At 38.4% G+C, this 23118-nt stretch overlaps 1 protein-coding gene across 10 annotated transcripts in view; it reads left to right on the plus strand.

Annotated features, from left to right (window-relative positions):
* Nucleotides 1-23118, plus strand: part of LOC107748838 (unconventional myosin-Ib-like) — a 74109-nt gene that overhangs the window by 10849 nt on the left and 40142 nt on the right. For 9 of the 10 annotated variants that reach the window (XM_016563816.1, XM_016563820.1, XM_016563819.1 and 6 more), the window contains exons 2-4: nt 1644-1784; nt 5916-6031; nt 21104-21198. In XM_016563816.1, coding sequence (XP_016419302.1) covers nt 1659-1784; nt 5916-6031; nt 21104-21198 — 337 coding nt within the window. In that variant the 5' untranslated portion in view covers nt 1644-1658. Of the gene's footprint in view, nt 1-1643; nt 1785-5915; nt 6032-21103; nt 21199-23118 lie in introns of those variants that run through there. The other variant, XM_016563826.1, reaches the window with a different exon arrangement.

Raw genomic sequence — 23118 nt, forward strand, 5'->3', positions numbered from 1 at the left:
CAGGACGCTGCGCACCATATGATTATTAAGTCAAAACTTAAATAACTGCCTTGCACCTCTTAATCTTCATTTACATTAAACTTTTTTTTTTGTCATGCACACAAATGACACGTGTTTATGCTATCAACAAACCACAATGTGCTATACTATCTACCCCTTATTTAGGACTTGTTTCTTTGCCCATGTTTGTGTTTTGTCTACAAATGGCGATGCTGGGTGCTTTGTTTCTTTACGCCGGGTGAGCTGGGAGTGAAAATGTGGGCTGTTATTGGAGCAGCTTTATGCTGAGCACTACACTTTGCCATTGCCCATTTGTTTGAACGTTGCATAGGGGGTTTAGGGGCTCAGTAAAGCCTCATATGAAGGCCCTGAATGCAACTGGCACCTGGATTAGTGACCAGAGAAGGGAAAAATTGCCGCCCCTAGCAGTTTTACTGTTTAGCTGTTAACTGTGAAATCACGATTCAGTGATGGGTTTGCTTAAAGTAAACATTTACATAGAGTTTATTTATGCCATCCACTTTGTTTAGTGAGAAAGTAGCTAAATTTTGATGACTCCACGTCATAAACATCTTGGGAGTATCTATGGGTCATCAGCTGGTACAAGGGTCTTTCGTTACATAATTCCCAGTGGAGTATCTTGTGTCCTGAACATGCCGGTCCAGTCAAGTGCTGCTTTGCAAATACTTCAGAATTTATATGCATTATTTTAGTTTAGACGTGCAAGAAACTGATGATGAGGTTTCATATGAACAGACATCAGCATTAATGCACTGTAGAAGGACAGTGCACAGAATTGTGGGATAGATGGGTCTATGACCAAGAAGGGACTTGAGTCTAAAAAAGTTGAGAAAGGCTTTAAAAACTCAATTGAAAAATAATGTGCTAAAGTCTTAGAAACATCATGCTTTAATTAATGTTGTTTTTGCATTTTTTTTAATGTGGTGTAACCAAGAATAAGCTTATGACATGAATAATTAAGCTTGCAAGTTATGCCAGACAGAAGTTTTTCACATAACACCATCAAATCTTCTTTACTTGTTGTTTTCAGAAACAAATTGCCAATAATAAAAGATTATGCCTAAAGTCCTTATTGTTATTTTTTTATTATATATATTATATATATATTTTCTGTTTTCATTCTTTAAACAAATTAAAGTTTTGGTTACTTTTTTTTAAATTTTTTTTTTAGTTACTCGTTTGTTTTTGTGTGTAATTGTAATAATTTTGTGGTTTTGTCATTTTTTTTTTTTACATACGTGTATCGTTTTTAAGTTTATTTTAGTACCTCAACTTAAAATAACAAATGAGAAATGTTTCTGAATTAAAATGTTTATTTGTTATTACTTTATTTCATATAATTTTTATTTATTTATTAATGCATGGTTTTAGTTAACAATAATAATCCTGCTCCGCACAGAAATATCGAAATTAATTTTAATTCAAAAATTGAAAACATGTTTATCATCGAAGAGTTGTATTCAAGCCATTGCCAGTATGAATTACATTTTTAATGTATTTTGTATGAATTAATAAACACACACACACACACACACATTAGCCCATTGACCTAGATACATATCTAAGTCAATGCCTACAGAACTTTGTGATTGTGATATGTGATTGTCTTGCTTTCTCTGTAGGGGGTGTTGTCCAAAATGGAGGTGAAGACATCACTTCTCGACAATATGATAGGGGTGGGCGATATGGTCCTCATTGAGCCCCTATCAGAAGACACCTTCATTGAGAATCTAAAGAAGCGATTCGATCACAATGAGATCTATGTAAGTAATGCTTATACTTATGCTGAGAATATCATGCAACAGTTGCTGTTTCCTTTTCTTGGTCGTCGTCTTATTTTAGGCTTTCACTACTCCAGACAGTCACATCACATCAAGAGTATCTAAGTTTAGTCTGAGTGGGTTCCCACTAAATGATAAATGGGAGTGTAGAGAGGAGCACAGTGTAAATCATAGCACTCTCATTGTTCTGTCCCTGTTGTCATGTCTTTCCTATTCATTTGGGCTCGGTTTTGAAAGCTGTCGCATATCAAACCAGCCTATGAAATGGGTCCATTTGATGTGTAAATAGCTGTTTAATGAATCAGAATATGCAAAAGTTAATGGATATCAAGGAGAATTTAAGATTTTCTACCTTTCTTGGAGCATGAACAAGCACAGTTGCACTATTAAACCATTGTTTTGTTTGTCTGACACAGCAAAATCGCCTCAATTAAATTGGCTATCTGTTGTTCAACCAATAGCAGACACGGTGAGTGTTCAGGAAACCTGTGTGAAAACAGTCAGTTATGTTTGCAACACAATTTAATGACACTACTGCTGCAGAAATTACTTCACACTTAAGATGCAGTCACCTAATCTAGAATGTCGAGTGAGGGCGAACGCTTTCACCACACAGATTTCACAAGTTAGTCAAACAAATTTGCTGTGATGACCAACAGAAAGCTGCTTTGTTTGAAAGTGACTTGTGTGTGATCTGTGCTTCATACATTGCTACACTCTTGACAATATAACTGACTTTTTTGCTAGTGAAATTTTGCTGTGACAGCACATTTAGTACTTAAAAAATAGGCTTCATTTTCATTAAATAAAGTTTTTTTTTTCCTGCTGAAATTGAAAGAAAGCTCTAGCATGTTCAGATTTACAATTTGCATTCAGTATCAGGAAATATCAAGGTTTAATGACCCATTCTAATGGCCGATTTACATTTTGTGTGCGGCACCATTAAAATGGACCCTTAAAGGCAGGGTATGTGATTTTTCAAAAACACTTTAGAAAACTGATTCGGGCCGAATAGCAAAACAAACTTGTAGCCAATCAGCAATAAGGGGCGTGTCTACTCGTGGTGTGGAGGAGAGAGCTTTCAGTGCATGATGGGACGGACATTAGCCGAGCCGAGCGACAGAAAGATAGAGATGGCGGATAAAAAAACAAAAGAGGAAAACGTCTGCGGAAAGATAAGGCAAGAAGTAGGACCCGTGTAAAATATTGGATCAGCTTTCCAGTGCTGGAGAGAACTCAAGGAGCGGAGGCCTGCGATCGGACGCCGAGGTTGCTTTGTTTCTTCTCAATAGGTGAGTAACACAGTGTCTACAACAGCTAAAGTCTGCCTACACCGGACGCGATCAAACGACCGTTGAAAACCATTTGAAATGTGTGTCAGCACATCATAAATAGAACCCGGCAGCAGTTTTCTGACGGGGATTTGTTGCGCCACGCCGCTCACGTCCGTAGACACGGTGTAACATTGGTTTTGCTTTGTTTCACAAAACTAATCGTTGCCTGGGTTGCGTACGTATATGTGGGGCGGAGCTATCAAAATAGGGGCAAGACCCTTTTGGGGTAGGGGCGTGTTTGTTTTGGTGATTTCAAATATCAACATTGGCTACCAGAAATCACTTACTCTGCCTTTAAAAATGTTTATTTATATTTTGCAGAGCTATAATCTGACCAGTAATAAACGTCTAAAATCATATAGTTATACACAAACAGATTGTAAGTGTGTTTAGTGTGTAATTAAGAGTTTAACTACCCACAGCCCTCAATGTCCAGTAGCTGCAAGTTTGTAATTCAAACTCTAGCCTTGAATTTAATGTGAATCCCCAAATTGTACAGAACGATGTTGACAAGAGCAACATTATGTAGACCACAGTATATTTATATGTTCATTGCACTTTGTGCAAACTGGTCACTTATTTTTCTTGTAAGAAAAATAAGTGTACCAACCATAAATTATAAGTCTGTCGTTATTTACTCACTCACATTTTTTTCTGCCAAAAGCAGACTTGTCTTTATTATGACAGTTCACTGAGCTCCTAAAAGGACAAAACAGCATGAATAAGCATCAAGTTGTCAATATAACCCTACTGTTTCCCAATTAGTTACTTGTTGTATTGAAAAGAACTGGGTGAAGATTCATCAGAACCTCTCCTTTTGTGTTCAACTTAACAAAATACATTTGGAATGACATGAAAGTGGGGAAATACTGCTGAACTATTCCTTTAAGCTTCTATTTTAAAAGTGGTTCATGGAGAATATTCTAGGAACGCCTCCACCCTCAGTATCATCTGTTTAAATGCCAAGACGCTTACATCACAGTCCATCATATCAAACTTTACAATGAATATCACAGAGAATGATCTGCTTCTCTCATCAATGCTCTGTCAAAAGCAGTTACAATGGGTTCCATTTTCAGAAGAGCTGTAGAATTATGAAACAAAGGTCCTTGTATTTATTGCTATCTTTAAACTTTGCTCATTATTATTGGCTGCACGAAGAACAAATGTGTTTATGTGTGTGTATTTGCACATTTAGTAGTAAGGAACAGATGTGATTGTGTAGCTTACTCTTTTAGTGATGCTCTTTATTGATCCACGGTTGCCCGTTCTTCCAAAATGTAGGTCCACCAGCTCTCATTTAGATGCATTTAAGGGCCAATTGAATTATTTACACAGGCCTAGTCCTGTTCTAATGCACCCATAGTCATCACTTCTCTAGTGCCCAGATGTCACCATTGTGAACAGTATTTTAGTCCATCTGGGAATGGGAGGATTCTGCCATATTCTTCATTGAATGAACAAATACCAGGTCTCTTCTGTTTCTGTGAAAGAAGAATTAAGCCATTGGTTCAAAAAGCTTTTAAGATCAATTCAGTTGTTGACTTCTAGCAAATGTCCTGTGTGATGCCTGTGCTTTTATTGATATTTTTTCTCTAATTTTCATTTCATCTGTCCAGTTACATTTGTTTTCTACTTCTAAGGGATTCGTTATGCCTCATGTGAACACTTGACAATAGGTTGTGGGCTGTGTTGCCATGGGAGAGGCCAGATTCTCCGGCTACAAGCCTTATGCAACACGCACTAGGTAGAAGGCGACTGCAAGAATTAGCCATTGTTCTGAAGTCCCTGAGAGATTGAGATAGATTAGCTTTTAATGTCATAGGTTGAAAATTGGTGGCAGAAAGATTTGAAAAGCAAGAGAAGCTGGAATAAATTATTCTGTGTGTTTAAGTCGTCTGAAACTGACTACTTTAGACACCGTTGCCCTCGCTGGCCACTTTTGACCACCCTGTGTTGTTGATGCTTCCTGGGATTCCGAACATTTTTGTTTGTGCTCTCTTGTTCGGTTCCTTGCGGGCCCCCCGCCTGTCTGAACAATACCCAGGAATTCCCATCTGGATTGTGCAGACGGAGGCATATTGTAGCTCTACTCCCCTATACTGCTGCCGCCATGTTCCTACAACAGAATGAGGCAGAGAATGTGCTTGATGTCTGTGCCTCACAGCTCAACAACACAGTACAGCGCAGTGTCCTTTAGGGATGTCACGATACCAGTACAAGTGAAATTTCACAATTACCATCAAGGGGATCATGAACTAGATTTGACAAGTATGAATACAGCGCAGTGTCCTTTAGGGATGTCACGATACCAGTACAAGTGAAATTTCACAATTACCATCATTTTCATGATAGGAACCCACCATTATTTTCATAGTGACTGGCTTGGTGATGCATATACAGTCTGCGGTGACAACACTTGGGTACCAGAATTTGCTTGTATGCTCAGTATTACCACTACTGTAGACCAGTTGTTCCCAACCCTGGTCCTGGAGAACCACCAACACTGCACATTTTTGATGTCTCTCTTATCTGACACACAGATTTGAAGTCTTGGAGTCTTTACTAATGAGCTGATGAGTTGAATCAGGTGTGTTTGATTAGGTAGACATCTAAAAGGTGCAGTGTTGGGTTTCTCCAGGACCAGGATTGGGAACCACTGCTGTAGACCGAATATATGACTGGTTATGTTATGACTGGTTATATAGGCCTATCTCATTTCATGTGTTTTCTTGTGTGTTGATCGGTGGTTCATTGCTTCTTTCGCTCTCCTCCACAGACATACATTGGCAGTGTGGTGATCTCAATGAACCCCTACAAGTCCCTGCCCATCTACACAGCAGAAAAGGTGGAGGAGTATCGCAACAGGAACTTCTACGAGCTCAGTCCACACATGTGAGTTTAAAAAGCTTATCTGAAAGCACTATACAAAAAAGTCACTATCTAGTTTATTCCTAGACTTCCTGGTCGGCTGTGCACAAAGTTGTGAAAAAAGTTGCAGACATGCATGCACAGGGTTGGAAAAGGCATACAGCTTTTTTTTATTTTTTTTATCAATACTAAGGTGAAGGTCCCCTAGTGGTGTCATGTTTGCAGAAGTGATTTTGCAGAGAAGGTGTGCATAAACACAGTATGCTCTATCTACTCGACCTCTGAGACGTGATGTCCAACCCTCTCGGGGGAGGGGTAGCTCACTGTCCTGTCCTGCTCCAGCTAATGACCATCTGTCTCTCTAGAGGGCTGCCAGCCGCCTGACCAGACTGCCAAATCAAAACAAAGCAGTCTGCTTTGTTTGATTGGCAGACGCACACTTACCCTCTGAAAAACACCATGGCCTGATCTAACTCTCAAAACCCAGCTCTAATGAAAGAGCCATTGAGAATGGGATGATTGTAGCAATACACTTTTAACTCATTCTGTACTTTCTCCTGGAAAAGGAGAAGTTCAAATAAACAGCTGTATACAGCAGTTTTGTTTTTTTTGGTATCTTTTTGATTCTTTCACCTACAGGTTCATAGTTTGTTCTCCTCATGTTTCTAAATTGATCTCTTCTTTGCTTCTGGGCCTATCCTGTTCATTTGATTTGCTTTAAGTGAATATTTGCTCTGGTATGCAAGCACTCCTTCAGTCTTGGACCCTTCCATGTTCATATGTTTTAGTCTAAGCACTGTTACAGTGATGTCAGGGTCGATGCTCCTCTGATCTGAAGCCAGGCTCTGAGCTCATTCCAGGGCAGCTGCTTTTCCTGTCATGCCTGAGAAGCAGATCTCTTAGATGGCTCTGGGTTTACTGGCCTCCCGGGCTCGTACATTTCGGCGTCCTGGGACAATGGGTCGTAACCGGTCCTGTTAACAGCACAAACTGCTGAATAGTATTTATAATCATCACCTCATCACCACAGTAAACACAGCAGTCAGGCAGGGGAAGTAGCGAAATGGCCCAGAGCATCTGTGCTCAAACTGCTGTCAAGCTTTTGGGTACGTTTTAGCCAAGTCTGTGCTTGTTTTATCATTTTCAGAAATATTGGAAGAGCCTATACTCATAAAACCCGGCTTGTGGCTTAAAGGTATACAAGTAATACTTGAAGTAAGCTATGCGTTAGCATTCTCATCGATCTCAATTACGGTCTCTCAGCTGGCGCAGGACTTCCAATGCAATTTGAAATCAGCCATATTTGCTCATGAGTGCTCAATTTTGCATTTGGATGACCTGGAAAACCGAAGATTACCCTTTGCAACAATGCTGAGAATGCCATGCGTACTTGGTTGCATAATGAACTTCATACAAGCATATTTCAGAACATCACAATGTTTAAAAATGAGTTGAAGCACGTACACATAATTGCATAGTCCAGGGGTGTCCAATCCTGCTCTTGGAGGGCAACTTCCTGCACAGTTTTGCTCTAATCCTAATTAAATACACCAGATGCAACTAATCAAAGTCTTCCGGAATACTAGGCTGTGTATGCCCCCTATACATTTACATAATGCACTATTTGAGGTGACGGCCATTTGCCGTTGTCTGATACCATAGTGGACATTATTAAATGCACTCATTAAATCCCATAATGCACGTTAATAGTATAACCGATGTACACTCAACGGCTAGCCACTAGAATCTCAAATCATCTAGCTAGAAGATGGTGTTTCACAGCACTTCTGGTGGACTCGAGGTATGAAATCGCTCACTGGTTTTCATTCACTCATTCATTGCACTATATTAGTAGAGTAATGTAGGAAATAGTAAATGAGGGTAAAAAGGCACTTTGATATACAGATCTAGAAACTTACAGGCAAGTATGTTGGCAAGTTGGAACTAAACTTAATAGGCCATTAGCCCTCCAGAAGCAGGACTAGACACTCTTGCGTAGTGTATGTTTAGGCCTAAAACTTATTCTCATCTTTGATGAGAGGCTCGGATTTAAGGTCTCTTTTAATTAGGTCCTCCTTAAAGACTGTGAGGTTCTTCTTTAAGTGAGGTCTTTGTAAAAGACTCCATAATTTGATCTTAATCTCCAAGTCAGGCCATCTGCTTAGGCTTTTGTGTGGTAGATCTTTTGTAAAATGAGACTTTGACAGGGTTTGGAAGTTGTCCTTCCCTAATCATCTTTTCCTATCCATGGCGAGGTCATGCAACCCTTATCGATTTTAACACATACCCGTGAACTTTGGGGTTTATATTGGCAGTTTTGAGTGTGCTTGCTATACAATGAGACCGCATGCGATGTGATTGTTCCTCACATCCACTGGGTTAAGTAAATTCTTCATCCAAACCTGCAGAAACAAGCCAATTACACTAAAAGCTCAAAGTAATCGCTGGTTGTCATAGAGTTCAAAGGGGTGAAAAGGGATGGTCTTTTCCAAGGGCAAGTTCAGATTTGGCAGCTTGAAGGGTCATTCTGTTAACTCAGGCACCAAAGATCTGATATTCAAAGTGAAGTGTGTACTTTCTCTTCTACTAGTGTCACCAAGCTTGAACAACAACGAGTCCATTCAAAATTCCATTGGTTGGGCCAATGTCATGTCCGCTTAAACAAACTACAAATCTGTTAGGTGGTTTAATTCAGTTTCTGGTGGTCCAAGCTTACAAATTCATAAAAACTGATATTATGTCAGTCTGGTTGGCATTTGTATGGCATTAACATGAGTGCTTTAAGTAGAGCAGTAATTATAAATAGCTGTAAAGTCTGCTTATTCTGCTAAGCACCCATCCACGTTTCTGACTTAAGATTTTCAAGCTATCCATAAATTATACATCACCTCGACGGAGCCATGCAGTGACTCCCCTGCATTAAGACTACTTTATTATTGCTGTTTTTGACTCATGTAATACTACAGTGTGTTTTTGGTTTCTATTAAAGACGGGAAGAGTCTAGAGTGTGCAGATGTGCCTGAGGCATTGAGAGCTTTTATGCCCACCTGCTTTTAACAGGCCTGTGTCCAGTTGCAATAAATCTCTAAAAATAAAGTTAACCAATCAATTGTAGAGGTGTTATAATTGAATTTTCTTAACATTAGGGGTTTGTTGCAACTGGCAGCTGAGCTTCAGAGGTGGTCAAAGCCATAGAGACAATAAAGTGGCTGAGACCACCATAATCACAAATCACCGCAAATGGTGGTGTGTTTAAAGACGCTCACTGGAGGTGACAAACATTTGCTGGTTGCCTCTATATCCTGAACTTAGAATGGCAAGATATTAGTTTGTGAAATCCAACTTGATGGAGTTTTTGTTAATTCACTTCATATTTGGCTTGGGTTATGATTTTTCTGTATTGTGAATTTTAAATTTGTGAGGATTTTGTTGGTTACAAAATTTAAGCAACATTGTGAATTCAACATTAATATAGTAATTCACTTAAACTATTTCTGTCATCCTTCCTTGTTTTCTGCATTGCAAGTATAAGAATGTTAACTTATTGCACTTTATAATACGATTCATTTGTCGTCACTCAAATTCGAATCCCTTGATTCATTTGTCGTCACTCAAACATGTTCACAGAAGTGTCAGTGTAGCTTTTTTTTTATCTAAAAGTTTTAGTAATGAAAAACTTTTTTTTTTTTTTAGATTTGTATTATATTTTGTTAAAGTGGTTTATATAAAAGCAAATGAAAAATTATTATTTCTCTTCATTTCCTCTCTGTTCTAGCTTGTTTCCTAATCTAGCTTTCTAATAAACATGACATTGTATACTATGGACATTGTTGATTGTAGCTGTCTGCTATTATGATGTTTGGTAGAAGTGATAGTTACCTTAAAAAAATCATCTGCATCAAAACAAATATGTGATTGTGGAGATAAACGGTGTATGTCATCAGAAGGCTAAAATTTTATTAGATAGGATGTTTGGAAATGCTCTGCATTGGATCTTCTCTGACCGCTGGAATGTGAGCATGAACTTTAGTGTTGAGGTTGTTTTAGTTAATGACCCAGAATGAGTGTGAAACGCCTCATTCTGGCAGCCGCACATGGTTCAAGAGCCCCGGTGTCACCTCTCCCTTCCAAACAGACTGAGTTTCACACTGCTCTGCTGTCTGTGGCTTAGTGGCCTTCTGTGTGTGGTAAGAGTGCTTCAGGGGAGTCAGATTGTGAATGAGCTTGTCTGTGTTCATTGTGCAGAATTCTCTCTTTTTTTTTTTTTTTTTTTTTTTTGAGGGTTAACTGTCCTTTTAATGGTCTTTATGACATCTCTGTCTGAGATTCATGCAAGAACGTGATTTCATGTGTTCAACACATTGTGCGTTTTAGTATTTCTAAACAGAGCTGTTCATAGTTCAGGCCTGAAAGTGTTCTTAGGAACTGATACCAGATGGTTTACAGTGAGGCCAAGGAAAACAAGAGAATCTTTTTTTAATATATGTGGGAATGCAAATTTGGAGCCTATAAGTATCCTATGCTGTTGGATTGCATACAGAAAATCGTAAAGGTAACAATTTGAGATTAAGCAGTAAAGAAAGCATGAGCCAAAAAGAATCACTAGAAGACCATGGGCCTACAGTAACCAACAAATTATTTTCACAAATCCGTAACCTCTGTTTTTATGCTTTTATTTTGGTAATGATTATTTTTTTTGTAGTCAAATGCTTTATTGGACGAGTTCGCCCAATAATTAAAATGTTGTCATTTTCTCAGCCCAATATCATTCCTAACCAGTGTTTTGAAGAACCATCACAAAGCTTTTTTCATACTTAGTTCATAGTAATTATTAGGAAAAAGTACAACACAAAGCACCTTAAGGCATAGTCTGTATGATTTTTTTTTTTTTTACTGTATTCCAAGTGCTTCGATTTCAAAAACCCCAAAATGTTAGCATCAAAAAAAAAAAAAAAAAATCACACACTGACTTCAGACTTGGAATATACAGACTACTACTATGGTTTATAATATTATTATTCCATGGTCTGTTGGAATTCTTAATTCTGATTGGCTGGCAGGTGTGCATTAAAACCGTTTAATGTCGGTTAACGTTCTCTATTAATGAGCTGCTTTAATTGATGCGCACACACACATCACTCGCACAGAGAGAGAGTGAGAGAGAGATCAGAGATCCCACTGCGCACACAGAAATGTTCAGGAGTAGGCCAACATAAACTTGTCAACGCTGCCCCGTGACTGTTATTAATAAAACCACTTAGATACTGGATCACTGCATTATATTCCTCAGCAACGAGGAGGTAAAATCTCTGTTTAAGTAACTAAACTCACAACTTCAATGTTTGTAGAGAGACGCACAGACGCAGGTAATTCACACACACATCTGTCATCTTTCTCTCTCTCTCTCTCAATCAAATGATTGATAATTCATTCAAATAAATGTTATAATTCATTCAAATAAATGTGATCTTACCGCACTATTTCATCTCTGTGTCTGATTCGAAGCGGGCAGAATGCTAGAGCTAACGAGCCATAACTGATGATAGCCATAACCGTCATTTTTACCCATTCGGTCAAATATTGCAATGCAAAGAGCAATACTAGTTTTAACTTGTCTATAACTTGGCAAATGACCATGGAATAAGATTGCCTCCACGTCGTGCATTTAAAATCCTTTAATGCACAGAAAACCATTGATTATCCCTTACTTATTATTATTATTATTATTATTATTATTATTATTATTATGAATATTGACAGCATTGGTCTTTATAAACTGTTGTCATATGACCGCTACATGATAATTAATTAAATTAACTTTTGTTAAAGGGGTCATATGATGCTTTTTAAAATATCATCACTATTTTGTGTATTTGCTGTAACAGAATATGTTGACATGCTTTAATGTTCAAAAAACACATTATTTTTCAAATACTGTACGTTATTGTGAAAACTTGAAATCGCATCATATGACCCCTTTAAGAACAAAACAGCATCTGGATTTGGAATAACAAAAAGGTCAGTAAATATTGACACAATTTTCATTTATCGATGAACTATTCCTTTAATGAGCAGCCGTTTAGACACACAAAATCCTGCAGCAGTCTTGATAATTTATTACCTGAGCTTTAACCACAGCACACACACTGTCTTAATTAAATGGATGAGCTTTGCCAAGTGCTTTAGACAAGCATTGTCTGTCCAGACATCTTTGAAACACTCTCATTGCCCATATGTAATGACTAGATGGCCCCCTTCTTTCCTCTGGGGTCTTCTGTGTGCTGTGGGCCTGCTCGCACCTGCTACCCGATACTGCTCATCCCAAAGAAGCTGCAGTGAGAGTTTGCAGCTATGTTCCAGGCTATTAGCACTAATTGCGTTTGATTAGAGAGGAACACAATGAGTAGCCATTACAGTGATATTCATGTGCTCTGTTCCAAATCTACTGTAGTATTTAGTGCACTGAGTAACATAAAATAGGCTATTTTACCTAATATTTGTATATTTTTGTGCTGTACCAAGGCATTTAGCTTAGTAGCATGCTAACAGCACACTCTATTATAAATAATTGTGAGATATGCACTTTGCGTGAGGAGCACTGTATAAATAATTGTGAGATATGCGCTTTGCGTGAGGAGCACTGTTTGAATGATACACAGTGTTGTTCCCTATGTAGTGTGTTCCAAATTGCTTACATATGAGTGGAATCTGCACCTGCAGAACACATTTTAAAATGTTTAAATCCATTCTGATGAATTCCAGTTTCAGTTTTTTCTCAGAATCTTCACAGAAAAACAGGGGAAGGGGTCCACTTGAATTAGGCTGGATTTAGGACAGAGCTGTAATGTCGCCCTGCCTTGGACAGTAGCCAGCAATCTTCACATTAAACATTATATAAGTCAATTAGTGTCCACATGTGGCTTTGAAGGTCTTTTCAGTAATCTGCATGACAAAGTTGGTGGCAGGTGCATATTCTGATATCAGTTCTGGAAGATGGGGGTCTTGGATGGTGTGGAGATGGTGTTGCAGATGGGGACTTTGGTCAGTGTGTCATGCCCAGATTGAGCTGCTGCGTCTCAGGGGGTGGATTGTATTACATTGTGTGTAGTGATGTAATGGGACCTCTCAGCACTCTGCTATTGAGCAGCACCAGGGCATTGTTTGCAGAGAGAATGCACACTGCTGATAGTGTAGCCCAGCCTACAAAATAGCAGCTCAGATGGATTTGATTTTTATTTTTTTGGTCTTGCACTAGACAATAAGAAGCCATGCAATGGATTACTAATGCATCTAGGGTGTTTCCCTGTTTATGACCCCAAGATGTTGCACTAAGAAAAAAAAAAAACAAAGCTGTCGCTGGGGTGGAACCATAAGGTACAAAAGATAAAAGGTACATCTTTGTATTTTATATGCACCTAAATGGTACATATTAGTACCTTAAAGGTAAATATTAGTATTTCTGTCATGACAACTCTCGGAGGGATTGGCATGGTAATGTACATGACAATGTTAATGTATTTGGTCTTGGCGGAATAGATCTGCTACGCTGCTGCTGCGGCAGAACAAGTACAGAGACTTGCTACTGCCAATACATCCACAACATGCTGCTGTGAGCATGTAAGAAATATTGCTGCTGCAAATATAACATACATAAAATAACCCCCATATAGCATACATGAATCACCTCATTGCAAATCTATACAGGTGGAGCTGAGGAAGGTGGAGGGTTTTTGAAGCAAGCTGCAACTGCTACGGCAAGCACTAGTCATATATTTGAATGTTGAGCAGTGAGCTCATTGGCTACTGATACAGGAGAGAACCAATCAGCTGAGCCATGTGATAATGATGTCATTAGGTCAGATTGAGTTAGACCTATCGGACTGCGCCATCTAGAGTTTCATGCCAGAACTCTGTATTTATTAGTACTTCAAAAGTACCAATTAGTACCTTTGGAAAGGGTACCAGCCAGTTTTGTACCTTTTTGTGTGAAATGGGCTCCAGCATTATTGCAACCCTATATAGGATAAGCGCTTTCGAAAACGCATGAATGGATAGAAAGTTCAGTTTTCTTTTTTTTATTGTTATTATTATTATTATTATTTTGCCATTCTTGTTTAAGAACCATTTAACGAGGTGCACAATGTAACAAAAAATTAATAAATAATAAAATAAAAAAATCTCAAAACTGTAATAACGGCAATATATGTGGATTTTTGTATTGCGGCAGATTTGCAAATCATTTTTTTTCTTGCATTTTCTGTGTGTTTTGAGTGATTCTTATGAAAACAACAGTAAACATTCATCCCATGACCAGTGGATTATGGATTTACACACAACGCAGGACCTGAGTGAAAGCATTTGAGTCCTGCTGAAGGATGCTGAGCAGACACTCAAAAGGCCTGGAGGTCAGGCAGCAAAAAAGAATCTATCTAACCACATGTTTAATTATTAGCTGTTTTAATTAATTAACATTTCTCTAAAACATTACTGTGCAGTTTTACCTTACCAACATTTGCCGTCTGTTAGGTCACTGTGTGAAGCATTTGCCTTATTCACAATCTCAAATTTTTTTTTGTGTATTGTAGCAATTTATTTAAATAAACCCTCGTTTTCTTCATAAGAATAATGTCAGCTTTGAGAACATTTCATTAAATCATGCTGTTTACAAAAATGTCTGAGACGTTCTATAAAATTTGTATAAGCAAGCAACCTTTGAGCTAGTCAGCCATGCTATACTGTGTTAAATTATGACCATTATATAATCACAATATTGCACCCTATAATTGTATTTATTTTGGCTCTCAAAATGTGAAGGTGACCCCTCTCCCAGCATGTTCACAATCCCTCTCCCTCATTTCCTGCCACAGGGTTGGATAAACAAGCTTTGGCTCGTGTAGAACGGCCTCCCTTTGGCCACAGCTAGATCTTGCCACAATGGCATCGTTTGTCGTCTCGTGGAGACTGCTTGCCTCCCCGAAAGCTCTTCATCCATTGAGGGTCATATTTGGGTCACGCCCCCCCCGTTGAGACATTTCAAGTGATGTATTTTTATGTGACATGTTCATCTATTCTTTCTTTGTACCACCCGTCTGTGAGTGTGTGCATGTGTCACCCTCTATATTGGTGAATGCCATTTCTAGTTTGGGTTGTGGTCGACTTTGAATATTGGAAAGCCATTTTCTCTCCCTGAAGAGTGAGGGTGAATGAATGAGAGAGGATGTTCTCTCTGTGGGGCGTCAGGACACATGAAGGTTTGTGCTAGACCTCTAAAAAGCTCTTGTTTTAAATGGAATACATTTTAGGTAATCCGTTTTCCTGTGCATCGCCAAAAGCTTTCTTATAACTACCTAGACCGCATAAGGTATCATAATTGTGCTTCTAATTCAAAGGCTCTTCCAGAATAAATCTAAAACGGCTTGCATTGGCAAAAAGCACAGAAGATTGCAGACAACCAAGAGAAATATCAACTATACTTATTTACTTCATTTTAAAAGTATTGGTGAAAAAAAAATACATTATACTTAACATTAGACTCAACACAATCAAACTCAAGATGCATTTGATTTCAATAGCTTTTGCTGTTAGCATGTTGCTAAGCTAAATTCCTTAGGGTCAGCATAAAGTAAAAATTCACCCAGTCTTTTTTATAAATGCATGTTATGGGTCCTATTTTGTGCATATGACCTCATAAAAAATTACCAAGTAAAATGTTATCAAAATGTCATGTACATCACAATACGGAACAAAAATCTGTCTTTTGTTTCATCATGACTTCAATAAGTGCACAAATCCATATCTCACATGAATAATGGGTATAATAGGCCATTGAATGCACACTTCAAAATCTCTGTGAAAGTAGTGAGTCTTCCAGGTACTTTTCGCAAACCGTCTTACTTACCGAATACTTAATTTCAGTCATGCTAGTCTTTTTGCCTACTGTATAGTAGGGAAGTAGGCATATTTGGATGCAGTGGTTATTTTCCACTCAGCTTGTCACAATTCATTCAGGATTTTCCATCTACTTGTAGGATGCATGCAGCACTGCCTACTCTTTCCCAAAAGAAGGTATATATGTTCCCTTAAAATGCTTCACACAGACAGCTTGCTAGGTTTTGGAGTGGGGCCTGAATAAAAGTCTCCATAGGTCTCCTCAAAGAACAGATGTGGGACACGTGACAGAACATACAGAGCACAGACGTCAGGAAAGCTGAGTCAGTGCAGACAGAGGGAAGCAGTAAAGTCATCCGGATTTGGGTGACTAAAAACAGACTCCCGTGCTCTACTTCCTGAGGGTGTGAAGGGGCCAATGGAAGGGGGATCCCAAATGTAGGTCTCCAACACTCTATTGTTTAAGCAATTGTAAGAAACAACACGTGCAAGTACCCTTGTGTTAAAACACTCAGCAAATGAAAGATGTTTTTTTTTTTTTTAATAACCCATGAACATTTCTTCCTAAAAAAAAATAAATTAAAATATATATTTCAGAAGAGTCTAATCTGTTTCAAAAAGTTAATTTTATAGTAAAAGTAAAGTCTTTAAAGGGGTCATGAACTGAATTTTTTATTATTTTGTACTGTTCTCTGAGACCCACTTATAATTTTATCAAGATTTTTACATCAAAAAACATAATTTAGAAGTATTAGGCTATTTTCTGTCCTGTTTTGACCCCCCTCATCGGAACACTCTGTTTGGATGGGCGTGGGCGGATTGTAGACTCGGAAATAAACGCCCACTGCTATGTTTGGCTAACAGTTGTGTATGTATGACAGCTAACATCCTTCACAGATGGATGCTGCTGTGATTTAGGTTAAAAACGCATAAATACTCAGTACATATCAAACTATCTGTAATAACAGACAAAGCAATAGTGACCACATTATTAAAACAGTTACTCACACTTGTGTGGTGCGACATTACTGTCGGACACAATATAGTCTGCACAGCAACGTCTTTTAGTTTCAATCTTTCTGAAAATCCTCCGTCAAATTGTGCTTTGTATGTAAACGAATCCGCCATAAAATCAAGTGAACAAAGGACCAAGTTTGTACTGACGCGGTCTGGAACTTCATCATTAAAAAAAGTTAATCCTCTCTTTCCTAATGTTGGGATCAGAAGGAAAGTGATGCACATACTGTGTTTTTCCACAACTTGCCACTGCACAGTGTCTTGTTGTCTTCGGATTATCTTTTATCGTTTGGCTTCCGTGTAGACCTTAGTTAGTTAGTTACATGTGCAAATCGGTGGGTAGGGCTAAACAGGCAGTGATGTAGAAGCAGGCGTTGATCTTCCTCTGCAGAGACGGTGTTTAGCCACACTATTACGTCATAAAGTGGCACATTCCACAACCTGTCGTTTTGGCAGATTGGCTTCAATTTAAGCTGTTTTTAGACTAACAAGTTTTTTTTTTGAGTTCTGTACTTATAGTACAATGACCTCTTATATGTCAAAAGATCAAGGGATTTTTAATTTCTCATGTTCATGACCCCTTTAATGGACAGTAATTGTCATTGGATCATACTCTTAATTTTTTGTTACTGTTTTAAATTCAAGCTTAGACTGGAGAAGGTTTACTGGCAAAAACACTGCGATTGATCTATTGGGAATCACATTGTCTTATTTCACAGCTCTCATATGGAAAAGCATCGTATCCGGTGACTGTTTACTCTTGCTGGCTGTTCAATAGCTTCTCCATGTGCATGTAAAACCAGACACACTAAAGTCTATAAAACAAGAGCATTGTGCAAGAAGCAGTTGAGGTGTTTGTGGCCACCTGGTTGAATGCACGTGCATTTTTTGGCCTTCCTTCTCCGGAGCTTCTGTGGTCCATTGTTTGTTCCAACGGAGTCCGTGATCACTCCACCACAAGCAGGAAAACATTACTTCCACTGTGGCTCATTCTTAAACGCTTATGGATATCCTATCCCAGTGTAGAGAGCTGTCCAGCCTGCTGAGGCATAATTCATTATTTGGCTACTGTGTATTTTGTCCTGCCCCCTGCTCTGTACATTAATATCATTGATGCCGGCTGTATTTTGGGTGCTCCTGCCCTTGTGATTAGTTTTCCCTTTTAAGCAAGACTGTCCATGGTAGGAACATACTGTTTTCTTTCATGTGCCTCATGTTGCGGCTTTGGGCCTTACCGCGACCTTAAGGCAAGCTGAAATTACTGTTCAGTCTCATGTAGGCCATGTGCTTAAGGACATCCCTCCTCCATTTATCACGAAGCTCTCATTCAGCTCCTGGACAGATGTGGCTCTTCAGGTCAACAGCTCATGGATTGCTTACATTGATGTTCACATTGGGCCTTTGTGATTACAAATGACTCCCTCTTGTAGAGTAGACTTAGCAAACTGACCCCTCTGTCCTAACCTTGTGACGATTGCACAGAGCAGATGTTCTCACTTTACTCTTAATTTCCTCTCGCTCTGCACATGGTGTGGCTCCAGGCGGGGCATGAAGATGGTTTAAAGAACATCTAATGATTCCCTGGCCTTTTAGTGCAAACCAAAGCTCAGTTTTAGCTCAAAGTTGGATCGGGACAAATACCACACACGCGTCTCCTCCCTTTTGTCATTGGGAGAGTTCTTGTGTCTTTTTTGTTGCTCTTTATGGACTGCCTGCGGAGACCTAAGGGTTCATTCATATTCAGATTTAAGCTATTCATTTTCACGTGGATCCTTCGCCAGTGCAAAAAAGGTTTTGCAATGCATGCTGGGACTGCCTGAAGCATCACGATGGTCCATAATTGCTACTTTGGCAATTTTCCTTCAATGGGACCCCTCCCATGGCCCTCTGTCAGGGCTTGGATAATTGTATTATGCTTCTCTTTTAGTTTGGGTCATGTAGAGCGGTTTTGCCACCTCACAAAGCTCAAACATCTGCTATCTAGGCTGTGCAGGTTTCTGTGTTGATGTAATGCCGCATGCCCTCTCTGGCTCTCCTACTCTTCTCTTTTACTCACAAGTCTCTCCCAGGCCTCCGCCCAGAGCCCAAACCTCCATGAGATGGACTCTATATTTTTTGGGTTTCATTCTCGGTACAATTTGTGGAGCGCCAGTCTGTTCTGTTCAAGATTTAGTTTGGAGTGTTAATATTAATACTTATGGGTTAGTATATTATCTTCATAATTCTTAAATAAAGGCTCTGTTCCCAAACTTAGTGAGCTGCTTTGCTGTCTAACAGCAATTTGCAGCAAGAAAGTTAAGTTATTCATTTTCAATGAGAGTATATTATTTATTTGGAGTGAAGGCAGCTATTAAGAGTTCTGTGCAAGTTAGTTTTTGCAAATTAGAAGTGACATGATGTGGTTATTACCAATAGGACTTTGTCTGATACAGTTGGTTGTTGCAGTTGATTAAAACACTTTTACTTTATATGTTACTGATTTGAAACACTCTACATAGGTAGCTTTGTGTGCCATACAAATACCCCTATTCATGTAAACCACACAGGAGACTCACAATTCGTTTCAAGAGTTTAGCATTAGCGTTTCGCAAGTAGCAAATAATGCAGCTCTCCAAGCATAAAAATACTTGGATATTATAATCGATAAAACTATTTTTAACCTGTTCTTTTATATGAATTGAATTGTTTATATTGGACCCAGCTTTTTCCACCATATTAAATGGATATATTTCATTGAGTTTGTTGTTGTGCCTTCTGGGATTTTAGAATGCAACACATCATCCACACACTTTTAGAACTGCCTACAATGCCTTAAAATGCTTTCTTCGTAGGCAGCTTGCAAGATTTTGGAGCCAAAGTGTCGTAATATGGCCTTTCATTTGTGCTATTTACCCTTTTCTGTGAGCTGAAAAAGTGAAATTTTCTTAAGCATCCAAGCATATGCTTGTCACATCAGAGATGGCAGTTTTGTCATGGTCATTAAGAACATGCATATCAATTAAGTAAAACAGAAATTCCATTCAACCTTGGATCTCCTTATCATTGTTCTAGACACACACCACTAGCTCCCCGTGAACCTGATGAATCCAGACTTTTATGCATATTAGAGGAGGGGAACTACATGCAACATTTCCCTCACAATCAGACCTATTATTAGTGGTGGTTTTGGAAAATTCCTCGGTAATGATTGTTGAAAAGTACAGACTGTGAGGAAACTGGGAGGTGGAACAAAATGGGTTGAAATTAGCACTGTTTTTAGGCAATGTGTAGTCCAATTTATTTAGAGCTGATCACTCACTCTGGAGAGTGTCAGTCTGTATAGTGTCTACAGCAACATCTACTGAAACTATGTCTCATGCCCTACAAATGTGAACTGAGACTGCTGCTCTTGTCTTTTTTTTCCTCAAATGAATCATTTACAATTACATCATTGTTACAGTGCCCACCGGGTTATAGAATCGAATGGCCCACTTTTCTATTGTTTACTGCCCTGGAATTTATGGAGAACGAATCTAATTACGGATTATTTTCTTTCAGAAGATATTTCCTGTTTGTTTTCTATTAAGAATCACAACATAAGTGTAATGGTCCTAGACAGTTTACACTGAGGAATTTGCTCAAGTTCTATCGACGACAATGCGTCCATCATAACTCAACAGACTATGCTCTGATGGAATGTGGCTTAAAAATGGATCACAGGTCCGTTGTGCACTGCAGGGAATAACAATGGTAAATGCATAAATAGAATGCAACTAACTATATACTAATGCATAGTTAAACTGGCCTTTTTAAGAGTCTGTTTTAATAATGTTGTGCAGTGCAATTGCCTGCAGAAATGTATATTTATACATGTATTTAATGTAATTTTATGTAATATTATCGATATTAATACACTAATTGTAAGGACATTTCTTTGTTTATTTATATTTGAATAGCAATTTTGGTACTGTGTTGGGTCACCACTTTGTGTCCGATGTAAAATCTAAACCATGCATTGCCTGTCCTCTTATCGGAGAACGTCGCAAGGGTGCTCTCAATTTAGGATGAAATATTTTAATAGGGTCTAGATGGTTGAAGTAAATCGCTTGTACAGATTCAGCAGAACAGTGCAGAGAGGTGCCTAACTGCAAACGAAAGCTTTGCTTTGTTAAATAATCTTTTAAAGCCTGAATATTCTCTCTCTCTTCTCAGTTATGCTCTGGCAGATGAGGCCTACCGGTCCCTGCGGGAACAAGATAACGACCAGTGCATTCTCATCACTGGAGAGAGCGGAGCAGGAAAGACGGGTAAAACCACTTAAAATGCTTAAACACGAGTCAAGCTAATCAGGAACTAATTAACATTAGTGATTCTTAAAATGTTATATTTCTTTCATAATTGTGACACTAGCTGCTTTCTTGATGGTTTGAACAGTTTGTAGGATTTTGTAACTGTTATTTCTCATTCCCTTGCACTCATTAATTTAATCCACTCATTCTTCCAATTGATCTCTTTAACAATGCTGTCAACGGATGCTTCACCAATTATGCACTCTGATGGTACTTACTCCAATTACATTTTACAGTAGTTCCAATGCATTTTCTTTGTGGTATAAGCAGACATATGTCATAGACTGAATAGATTGACATTGGTATGGTTATGCAAGTTGGATTCATCTGCAATCTAAAGTAATGATTTAGATTAAATTAGTTTTGCGGGCTAACATACCTCTTTGAAGTGTGCTGTCCATCTGTGTTGGAGCTTTTTCAAAAATTGCATTTCGATTCTTCGTGTCAAACGGTTCATCTGGTGTTGGGAATCAGATCAAAATCTACAAATGGTGAACAGGTGCCGTGTTTCTGATAATTTATGAGCCAATCATAAATGTATCAGCATTTTCATTCGGCTCCCATCCGGTGTTTTCATATGAATACAATCTCATATTCTCCCTTTTGAGATATCACATAGAGCACTTTGTGTTCTGAATTGCAAATTGCTAATTGATTAGAAACGTTGTGTAATTAAGTTGTGCCTGCCTATCAGTCTTTATGAATGACTTACAGATTTTAAGAAGTATTTTAAAATTGGGAAAAGTAAATACACATTTTATTTTAGTTTTTGAATTGTAAGCATTTATCTAACAAGCAGGTATAGTATTGTGATTTTCTGACTAAACATTTGTTCGAGTTCTCTTCATGTCAGATCAACTCTGTCATGTTCTTTTAGAAGAAGATCTTTTATTACTTTATGAATGCTGAAGATTAACCACAGCCATTTAGCAGTAGTCAAGTCACCTTTATTTATAATATAGCGCTTTTAACAATACAGATTGTGTCAAAGTAACTGTACAGCATTAATTAAAAATTAAATTAATTAAAAATAGTGTGTCAATAATGTAAAAAGACAATAGTAAACACTCAATTTTCAGTTAAAGGCAGTTCATCATTGAATTCAGTGACGTCATCATCCAGCTCAGTTCAGTTTAAGGAGTATCTGTGCAATCAAGTCGACCATATCGCTTGATATTAAGTGGCCCCAACTAAGCAAGCCAGAGGCGACAGTGGCAAGGTACCAAAACTCCATCAGTCACAGAATGGAGAAAAAAACCTTGGGAGAAACCAGGCTCAGTCGGGGGGCCAGTTCTCCTCTGTACAAAACTGGACTTCTCTTGGTTTAAAATGGTCATCTTACTGTGCCAACCGTTCAAATCTAGGACATCCAACAGTCAAGGCAATGAGATAAATGGGGATTGTGGTAATCCACACACTACAGAGCAAGGGCTGATGAAAATCATTAACTGTTAGTCAAGGGTTACTCTTTTAATTTCAAAATGCTCTTCTGTACTAATGAAAATGTACCCCAGCTCAGAAATAAATGAAATTGGGCTCTTTTATTTAGTGTTCAGGTCCTGTGCTTAAAGCTAGATGTAATGAGGAGTTATAGCATAATTTTCTATCCGCTTGATTATCGCTCTGCCATCTCTTCATGTATTAGGTTTGATCAAAATGTTTCATACGTTAAGACCTGTGAATTGAGCAGAGTCCAAAAATAGCCGTAAATCTCTAAAACATAAGTGGGTGTCCTTGCCTTCAGAAAACATTTCATGTCAGCACTTCTGTGCACAAGTCACTGCTCTCAGGTCCAGACATGGAAAAGTCATTAAGCGTCGAACACGATAAATCTTACACAGCCATTAGTGCCAAGTAAATTAAAATCATTCCATGTAA

This window comes from Sinocyclocheilus rhinocerous, unplaced genomic scaffold (assembly GCF_001515625.1).
Source record: "Sinocyclocheilus rhinocerous isolate Xijiao unplaced genomic scaffold, SAMN03320098_v1.1 scaffold3457, whole genome shotgun sequence".
Classification (NCBI taxonomy): domain Eukaryota; kingdom Metazoa; phylum Chordata; class Actinopteri; order Cypriniformes; family Cyprinidae; genus Sinocyclocheilus; species Sinocyclocheilus rhinocerous.